Source organism: Diaphorina citri, unplaced genomic scaffold (assembly GCF_000475195.1).
Source record: "Diaphorina citri unplaced genomic scaffold, Diaci psyllid genome assembly version 1.1 scaffold5081, whole genome shotgun sequence".
NCBI lineage: Eukaryota > Metazoa > Arthropoda > Insecta > Hemiptera > Psyllidae > Diaphorina > Diaphorina citri.
The window spans coordinates 1-10,480 of record NW_007382457.1 but is presented as its reverse complement, the minus strand read 5'-3'; the positions used below and the strand labels follow the sequence as shown (position 1 = coordinate 10,480).

Genomic DNA, 10,480 nt, shown 5'->3' with positions numbered 1-10,480 from the left:
GTAAATAAAATAAACTTGTAAGCCAGACTGTAGGGTTCAATGCACTACATACAACTAGTCATCTCCTTTTATACATGAATGTATAAAGTTTTTTATAATGGCTAAATGACAAATGGACAATGGTTAGTCTAACGGAAGTAGGCTCTCAATGTGGGTATAAATACTTGTTACCGACCGAGAATTCAAGCACCGATTCTTATCAGAGTTCCGTTAACTTAACGCAGTTAAAAACTGAACTCTGACTAGATTCTTGCTAGTAAGAAACAACGTAATTTTATGCTGCACAATTTAAACTTGAGTTCAAATTTGCGCGTATGACACCCGGACCGGACGGCGGCTTAAAGTGCCTTTAAGTGAACATATAAATTGAAAAGTCAATAGTCTCACCGACTTAGAGACAGTATTGGTCACCGTCATCTTTCGGTGTTATAAGAACCCGCCAAAAACCCAGGCCTTAAAGGTGGTTCAATCCTGTTTAGTTTTCAAAGGCTAGTAAAGCTAGGAAACTTCTTTTTCACCCTTTTGCGGAATACTTTTACAGGTTCCATTCAATTTAAGTCCTCCTCCCCTTCAAACGTCGTACCTATTTTATGTGACGCGGTTCGTTATCTAGTCAACTCGAATGATACCCACCACATAAGTTTCACTAATCTCCGTCCTTTGTTACTCCTGGTTTGCCTTAAAAGCGAAAAGAAGATGCATTCTACTTTTTTTTCGAGTGGAGACTTTCAAACATTGCCAAGCCACAAAAACGCCAGACATTTTTGCCTTAAAGCATGATTTTTTGATGAATAAGTTACATGGACACTTACACTTGCGTTTCTTTAACATTCTTTATGCTCTGAGTTAGATCATCGTTGAATTCTTTCCACACGGTGAATCCCAATTTCTTTTTCAAATCCTGTGCCGTTTTAGTTTTCGAAGCCAGGACGTGCTTCAACGTGTTGATTTCCTCTTCAACCTGAAACGACCCAAACAGAATAGTCACTCAAAGCAGGCCCTCATTATAGAAAAATTCTATTAAAAAAAGAAGTTTGATAGAGGGAAATATAACTGCTAAGGTTTTGTCGTCTCGAAAGTGAAGGGAAGGGAAAGACAGAATAGGAGAAAGCCAGCTGTTCCGTTCGGAGAACGAACCTTATCTGTTCAGAATAAAATCTGCCCCAGGCGGGAATCGAATCCGCGACTTATAAACCTTGAAGCTAACTAGAAACCTTGAAACCCATCAAAATCCTTTTTGTTTTATAAGCTCAATGCTGGCATTTTTAGTTAATACATAGCAATCTCTTACTCTGGCCAATTCCTGTGTCCATTCAGCTTTCTGTTTTTCTTGTTCTTCAGGTGAGAGGTTCTGCAGATCATTGATTCCTGAATCAGGAGACAGGTCTAAATTGTTGGCTTCTTCACCTGGAATCACAAAGCGGAGAATCACAATATGAATATCGCGTCTCAAATATCGGATGAAAAAGAAAAATCGTTGAATCAAAACGATCATTCAGTAGTGTAGATCCAGAAGTTGGAATCTATGTTCAGTTATAAAAAATCAGTACATATGCACCTACTACATTACTACATACACGTCATACTTTCTATCAGTAATCAGTACAATTTATTGATCAAAGAAATGCATTTCTGACAAGCATCTATGTTCAACACAAAGGAAATTCCTAAAAGAAAAAATGTAGGTACCTAGGGTAAGACGCTTGCCTGGTAAACAGGAGGGCGTGGTTTCAATCCCAGCCGAATTGATCAAAGAAATGCATTTCTGACAAGCATCTATGTTCAACACAAAGGAAATTCCTAAAAGAAAAAATGTAGGTACCTAGGGTAAGTCGCTTGCCTGGTAAACAGGAGGGCGTGGTTTCAATCCCAGCCGGTACACATACATACCGTACATACCTCGCACAATGTGCAGATATTGCATATAGTTCCAGAGAGAAAGAGAAGAAGCTGAATACAGAAAAGCAAGAATGTCAACTGTGCACAAGCCTTTGCCATTACCCAAGTATAAATAAATAACTTCTTTTCTAGAACTATTAACTTGTTCTGAGGATTTATCACAGGACACAGGTCTTCATGTTAACTTTGTTTGATTTCAACACTGTATTTCTTGTAAATTTGTTAAAATTTTATTTTTAATACATAATAAGTAGTAATAATTAGGTACCTGCACCTTGAAAAAATCAATAGCTAGATTCTTATAGTTTTTCTTTCTTAATTCTAGGTAGGTACTTAATTACAATGATTTTAGTGGTTACATTCTAGAAGATATCATTTTTTATGTGTACTACTAATCATAAGTAGATTTGTGTTCTATTTTTAAATTGTAAATTTCACAGATTATAGTAGGTAATTCATTTTAATGTTTTAATTTTACATTTTCCTAAGAGCAAGAATGTCACTCATGAAACTCTGATTGTTTAATATTAATGATGTTGTTAAATTTATTTTAAGAAGTGCATACTTATAGCTATTTCTAAACAAACTTAATAAAAATTAAAATATTTTTATTATAGTAAGGCCTTCATGTGTATTTTTCAATGTAGGTACCTTCCTAGTAAATCCGAATTTGGATTGGTTGTAAACAGTTGGCAGTTGACCAATGAGGGTGACTGCCACTTGGTCCATAAATTTGGAAATTTTGGGAAATAGAATCATTCATTTGATACTTCTCTGAAAAGTGACAGCATTGGCAGTTGGGAGTGACAAGGGTCAGTGGGAATACCCACAGTCAATTGAATTATTAAGGATATTATTTTGTGAGAATACATCAATACATTATTATTAATGTCTCTTCCTCTAGAAAGGAAAGAAAAAATTAGTTCAGAGTTCCACACTTGATGCAATGAAGGGTTAATATCTTGGAGCATGTCAAATTTGAGGTTAGGATTTTAGATTCAGTTGTAAACATAACCTCAAATATTAAAATATTTAAAATTTCAATTTTTTTACTTTCCTAGGTAGGAAGGAAACTGGAAAATACCTAATTGTTAATGTAATCGGGTCAAATGTTTTCTCTTTTCTTCAATCATTATAAAATTTGTAGCCTTTTAACAGAATTTTGATCTGTTTGTTAAATAGCCTTTGATAGAACTTTTAACACCCTCTTGATTCGTCGGTAATTCATGAAACCACATTGACCTCTGGGTAAGAGTGAAATGAAAATTGTGAGTGTTGTAAGGAATCTTCTCCGAAAGAAGGTTATACCAAAGAACCCACCCTACTTTCATGTCACCCAAATTGGAGATCCAGTACTTAGGAATGTATGCAAGCCAATTGACCCAGCTGAAATAAATTCTGATAGGATTCAAAAGGTAAGAACTCCATAGATTGAACTGTAAGAACGGGGATCTTGTTGACTAAAAATTGAAGAGGAAAGGATTGGAGAAAGCTAAGAATAAACCTCATCTGTTTTTTGCCCTGGATAGGAATTGAACCCATGACATAAGTGCTTCCAAGGCAAGGAAACTACCCTCCAATCAAAGAAGGCTTGCCAAACACCACTATTTAAAACAGAAAATTGCACTTGGTATAGAGTCTTAGCTGGATGGATTTGTGATATCAGACAGATGGAGCATCAAGAGTCAAACACTCTCCAAGATCTTCTAAGTATCAATTTTTAATTTAAGTTAGGATGTTACTGTATATACTGCAGCCGGATGCTATTTACATATAATGTAGTTTTTACGGGAATAAATAGGGTGTTCAATAGTGTATGTGTAAAAAAATACGCTGAATAAATCAGCAACAGTAAATTTGCAAAGTATTTGCTATAGATAGTGTATATGTAGATTATGTAGCAAATGTTTGCAGACGATATTTTCATATACCTACTACATGGAATGACCTAATAATAGTCAATACATCCTGCATTTCTAAACAACACTTAGATTTGCTATAGATAGTGTATATGTAGATTATGTAGCAAATGTTTGCAGACGATATTTTCATATACCTACTACATGGAATGACCTAATAGTCAATACATCCTGCATTTCTAAACAACACTTATACTCTGATAACTGAAAAGTAAATATTACAAGTGAATCCGTGAAATTCGGCGGCAGCCAGGCCCACAGTATGAGTTTAAACTTAGTTCAGATTTAACTCTTGGATGAAGCAATCTGATTGGTACAGTAAACAGTAAATCGGTAATATTTTTGATTGAATATGTAATACATCTTTTCCTCTACTGACCAACATATATGACGTACTTGGGATGTCAGACCAAATGTCAAATAAAATAAATACATTCTACTTTTTTTTCGAGTGGAGACTTTCAAACATTGCCAAGCCACAAGAACGCCAGACATTTTTGCCTTAAAGCATGATTTTTGATGAAAAAGTTACATGGACACTTACACTTGCGTTTCTTTAACATTCTTTATGCTCTGAGTTAGATCATCGTTGAACTCTTTCCACACGGTGAATCCCAATTTCTTTTTCAAATCCTGTGCCGTTTTAGTTTTCGAAGCCAGGACGTGCTTCAACGTGTTGATTTCCTCTTCAACCTGAAACGACCCAAACAGAATAGTCACTCAAAGCAGGCCCTCATTATAGAAAAATTCTATTAAAAAAAGAAGTTTGATAGAGGGAAATATAACTGCTAGTTAAATTAAGGAAGGAACCTTAAGGTAGAAACACACTACGATCATCGTCACATGAGCTCACGTGAAGTGTGTTTCTACCTTTAGTTGCCTCGAGAGGTGTGTAAAGATTTAGTGAGCTAGTGAGATAAAAAGAACTACTCTTTTAAGAGGACTACTCCAGTTAATGAGTCAGATCCTAACTCCCTAGCTCTAAAGGTGTCAACTGAACCGTCCACACTGCCTCTCGACAACATAGATTTATCTCGTCGATCGACTTTGTTTCGACACACCTTAAGGAGTTGAAGAGTGAGTTACAAGAATTATTAGGATCTGACTCATTAACTGAGTAGTTCACCGAGAAGAGTAGTTCTTTTGTATAACTCAGCACACACTCTTTACACATCTCTGGTGGGAATCGGGCTCAAGGTTTCGACTAAGTTTCGACACACCTTAAGAAGTTGAAGAGTGAGTTACAAGAATTATTAGGATCTGACTCATTAACTGAGTAGTTCACCGAGAAGAGTAGTTCTTTTGTATAACTCAGCACACACTCTTTACACATCTCTGGTGGGAATCGGGCTCAAGGTTTCGACTAAGTTTCGACACACCTTAAGAAGTTGAAGAGTGAGTTACAAGAATTATTAGGATCTGACTCATTAACTGAGTAGTTCACGGAGAAGAGTAGTTCTTTTGTATAACTCAGCACACACTCTTTACACATCTCTGATGGGAATCGGGCTCAAGGAGCAATACACATACATACAACATGTCCCATTTTTATGAAGTACTAAACTCGACATTTTGATCTTTTCTATCAAAAAATGTCTTAGCCCACGCAATCTCTAGAGACAAAGAGTTTCGCATTTTGTTTTATCAGAAATTCATGTCAAATAAAAGAAAGAGTGGAAGTTAGTTGGGATTTTGAAATGAAAGGATAAGATTGACCCAATTTGATTTTTGTCTTGTCTTGAACGAGGATTACGAGGAAGAAGACTGAGATTAAAAAAAAGAGGTTTCATAGAGGGAACTGTAACTGCTAGGGTCTTATCGTCCCGAAATGGAAGGAGACAGGATAGGAGAAAGCCAGCTGAACATTATCCGTTCAGAACGAAATCCGCCCGTGCGGGAAGCGAACCCGCGGCCTAGCGCTCACAAGGCAGACGCGCTACCAACCAAGCGAACTAGGCTGGAAAGAGAAGGAGGAGGAGAAAAAGTAGGAGGAAGAGAAAGTTGTAATAATAATAATAGTGCTTATTTATACTGCTCGCATAGGACTGTAAAGTCCCTTTACTCCAGCAGTAGGCTACTACTATTATTGTGGTCAAATTCTCAAATTATATTGAGGATAAAATTCCATACCTTGGCTGGGATTGAACCCACGCCCTCCTGTTTACCAGGCGAGCGCCTTGACCACTACACCACCGAGGTAGGTACGGAATTTTATCCCCAGCCAAGGTAGGTATGGAATTTTATCCCCAATATAATTTAAGAATTTGACCACAATAATAGTACTGGAATAAAGGGACTTTTCAGTCCTATGCGAGCAGTCTAAACAAGCACTCTTACTCAAAAGTGTAGTACAAAACTTTTTTTAAGTGGAAGGTAATCAAATGAAATCCAATGTTAATTTCCTCAGCCTGACCAAGATTGAATATTGGTTCTAGCTTCCTAGTTGTAAAGTGCTTCAGTTAGCAGATCACCAGAGCATAGACAATTAGTACTTACACACTGTGAGGAGTTGCATGTCAAACACTTCATAAAACGGAAGAAGTTCTTATTGTTTAACTACCAAAGTAGTACAATAAAACACCGGACTTTGCTGTACAAAATTTTCACTGCTTGTACTTACCTACAAATTTACAGAAACATTAATGGACATTCGAGAAGCCACCGAACCTTCCTTTTGGGGATCATTAGGAGATGAATCATCATCTCTTATGAACCGAAATTTCTTATTTATTTGTCAACACAACCAGGTACAGTACCTATACCTGGTACACATACATACCGTACATACCTCGCACAATGTGCAGATATTGCATGTAGTTTCCGTCCATGGTTACTTGCGAGACATACGGTTTGGACAGATCCTGGAACTTCACTCTCACTCCCGGTCTTCCCTTGTTACCGCGCACAAACTCCGTCTCCACAATGCAAGGATCAGCGTTGAGCAATTCTTCCAAAGCTTCCGAAGCCGCAGAAGTGGTGACCGATTCTTCTAAGTTGAGAAGGTCAATGTCATCTGCTTCGTCGTCGCTGACAATCACGAAAGGCTCCCCACCCGGAGGGACATTTTCATGGTGGGAATTTTCTGGGAAATTTTCAGGCAGAATTTCCCCTTCTTCTTCAGTTACGTCAAAGCTGGGCGGGGTCTTGGTGGGCTTCTGCAGATCATAGTAGTCGTATTCCAGGGATAAATATTCCTGCTCATGATCCGGGATGTCCGTAGCCATTAGCTTGACACACACATGGCGGTAGGCGCGCGAAATGTCATTGTTATCGAGCGATATACGGAGTGTTTATAAAGTCCGACAGTTACGTCAAAGCTGGGCGGGGTCTTGGTGGGCTTCTGCAGATCATAGTAGTCGTATTCCAGGGATAAATATTCCTGCTCATGATCAGGAATGTCCGTAGCCATTAGCATGACACACACATGGCGGTAGGCGGGCGAAATGTCATTGTTATCGAGCGATATACAGAGTGTTTATAAAGTCCGGGAACCCCTCAATATTTTTTTAACGGCTAAAGAAGAGAAGCTGAAATTTAGGGTAGTGTTTTATCCTTTAAAATACCATTTTTTGAAGTACTTCCCAAATTTAGGTCAGAGCCAGGGTCGGCCCCAGGGGGGTCAACGTCAGAATCTTAAATGGAGACCCCTCTTTTTTAATAAACACTCTGTACTTGGATGTTGGTTTTTTAGTTTCGATTGTTCATCATGATTTTATTTGTTTTATGTTAGAATTCACTTCGCTGACATCATAAATTCATAATCACGACTAGTCTACTTTTATCTTGTTTTCCTACTGGATTCAAAGTAAACTCGAGCCAAATGGAAACCTACTTGTCTATTAGCATGAGGTAATAAGTAGGCAGCTAGGAATATTCTTTTTGGCTAAAGAACCATCCTTGAAAACACCGTACTTCCAACGGATTACTCTCAAGTTAAGCAACGTGGCGCGTGGTTGGGAAATGACGGGGAACAGTCTCTGTTGAGTTAACTCGCGCAAGATGAACACTCGTTCGTCTCGACTCTTAACCAACTTGAACTCTAATTTGCTTTTGACTTTCCTTATCCTATAGGAAGGAAAGTAACGTAGGTGAATTTTTGAATTCATATTTCAAGGTTCCTTCATAATTCAATTACTGCGCAAGTACTGTTACTTTTCGGTACATAATAGATCAAGCTCACTAACAGAGAGATATCATTTCAACTGTGATGCCAAATTCTCACAATACTGAGAAAATTTGGCTTACTTTCACTCACAGATACTTAAGGATGAGGACTTAAGTACGGAACTACGGAAGAAATATTACGGTTACTTACTATGTACAATTGTACATATGTATCTACTTCTAGATAGAATGTTTTGATAATCGTTCCAATAAATAATAGGAGATATGAAATAGGGGGGCTAATATGCAGGAAGCATAGTATCACACTTTCTAACTTTTCTGATAGTGCTTCCTCTAGAAAGCCATTAAAAAGCACAAAGCGACTCCATAGTAGTAAGTTCTGTACCGGGCTGTCAGAAGAACATTAGAGTTAAGCTCCATCGAGCATGGCTTGTATCTGACTAAATCAAAGGTGGATCTTTCTGTAACATACTTATTTATTTTGATTGTTCTCAATCTCAATCCGTCTTGCTTTATTCATAAGAGAAAAGTTATGAACGCAAATTCTTAGCAAAATTTCACAGTAGATTTTACTAAACTATTGAATTCAGAATTTCAGATAGAACCTACTCGTAGATTACCTCCAGATTCGCATGTGGCAGCTGTTTTACTGCTAGATACACATATAAAACTAAAACAGCAGCTGTTGTCGAAGAGGAAAAATAATAGAAAGTAAAAATGGATATTTGAAACCTAATTTCTGATCCCACCGGGATTCGAACGGAGACTACTGATTTCAAATCGAGTACGTCAACCAATCAATCAAAAATTAAGAACGCTATTTTTTTCTTTGCACAACAATTAAGAACTACCGCTTTCTTTATCAGCAAGCCAAATCATTGCGTAAAAATCGGTACTTTGACAATCACAGTTCACTATTGATTATACTTAGATAAAACACTAAAATAGAGTTAATTATTGCCCAATAGATCCGATTTAATCGTTATCAAACACAACAAAGAAAAGATAAAAACCTCTCTGATTCGGTTTCGGAGTAAAACAGCAAGACCGCAACTATCTGACTAGTTTTTATTCGGAGAAAATGCCACGTTGAAATTTGCACAATTCCTCGGCATCGATCGAAAACAAAAACAAACTAACAAAGATCAAACAGAGTAGGTGTTTCAAGTTGATGTGACTTCTGAACAATAAATTGTTTATTCTGAAACTCTCTCAAAACTTCACTAGGGACTTTTCCAAGGTAGGTTGAATAGGTTCTAATAGCACGCAATTTGCAACACAGCAGTTAGTTACTGCCAAGATAAAACGGACTGCATCAATAAGTTCCTGCCTACTGCACCAGTGATTGTAATCCTAGAGGTGAATGAACTTGTATTCACCTACGATTTACAATGGTCAATAATGACTTTTCTCCGGGATAAGAATATCCGTCATTGTTGGATTAATCTACGAAAAATAAAGTGCCTACCTATACTTAAATAAGGTGAAGAAGTTCTTACCAGGGGTGAGTGTAGTCATGATAACTCCGGTTGGAAAATTCCTCTGTGTTAAACGACTGACTATGGATTATAAACTGTCCGATAAAAGTGAACTAACAGTAAAAGAGATAGATATTTATCAAAGTTATCTAGAGACTCTAAAAAATGATCTGCATCTGCTCCAAACTTTCGGCGTAATCACTTCGAAATCGAAAAGGAAAAACTGATAACTGTCTAACTGATAAAAAAAAAATTCCTCCAGAAAATGAGAAAATCCAGAAAGAAAAATAAAAAAACAACAAAAATTTTCTCCGAGTCCCCGACTTGCAACGAGTACAATAAATCAGTGTAACCAACATAAAACATTCAGGAGAAAATAAAAAATGTTACTAAACAGAAAAATTCCATTATCAGTGCCGGAGCGAGCAGTAGAGGAACAGGCATCCGCTCTTTCAATAATGTAACTTTACATATGTAGTACGTTATTGAAAGTATGTATGAACTATGAACTTGGAAGATTGAATGATTGAAACCCACCAAAAACTTTTTTTTTTGTCTGACTTACTGACCGAAAGCCTGGTTATTGGTTAGTTAGCCTTGGTTGATTTTAAAGTTTCTAGGTAGGTACTTATTTTCTTAGGTCCATCATACCTAGTATACGGTTTTCTTAGTTTTCGTTAGCGCGTCTACATATAGACGCGCTACCAACCTTGGTATACCTTGTGAGCGCTAGGTCGCGGATTCGATTCCCGCCCGGGGCGGATTTTATCCTGAAGGGATAATGGTCTTTCTCGGACCTGCTGGCTAACTCCTATCCTGTCTTTCTTCTCTTTTCGATTTCCGGACGATAAGACCCTATAGCACTTACAAAGGCACTCATCAACGATTTTCCATACATCAATCTGATCGTGCTGGGTGGGGTATAATCGAGAAGGCACAGGTATCGGGTAATTCGGGTATAGTTTGTAGCCAAATGGAGGTGACTTTAAAGCCCTGTAGCTGTACCCCAATGAGATATTTGGAATTGGGAACTCCGCACAAAGATTTTTTTTTTTTTTT

General features: G+C 37.5%; 1 protein-coding gene across 2 annotated transcripts; it reads right to left on the bottom strand.

The window, feature by feature from the left end:
- Positions 1-747: 747 nt before the first annotated feature.
- LOC103521361 lies at positions 748-7,115 on the bottom strand. Of its 2 annotated transcripts, none has more exons than XM_026832073.1 (3): positions 6,598-7,115; positions 1,292-1,407; positions 748-961 (listed from the first exon to the last, which is right to left on the bottom strand). In XM_026832073.1, exons 1-3 carry the CDS (start codon positions 7,040-7,042, stop codon positions 809-811), a joined length of 714 nt encoding a protein of 237 aa, XP_026687874.1. In that variant the 5' UTR covers positions 7,043-7,115; the 3' UTR covers positions 748-808. The 2 variants fall into 2 exon arrangements, with proteins under 2 accessions (XP_026687874.1, XP_008484694.1); XM_008486472.3 differs by having other exon boundaries at positions 6,607-7,115.
- Between the last annotated feature and the right edge of the window lie 3,365 nt (positions 7,116-10,480).

Excerpts from the sequence above, each read along its gene's own strand:
- LOC103521361 (XM_026832073.1), bottom strand. The coding sequence starts at position 7,042 with ATGGCTACGGACATCCCGGATCATGAGCAGGAATATTTATCCCTGGAA. Across the intron at positions 1,408-6,597 it reads CATTGTGCGAGGTATGTACG|GTGAAGAAGCCAACAATTTA; the intron begins GTATGTATGTGT and ends TTGTGATTCCAG. Across the intron at positions 962-1,291 it reads GGACACAGGAATTGGCCAGA|GTTGAAGAGGAAATCAACAC; the intron begins GTAAGAGATTGC and ends GGGTCGTTTCAG.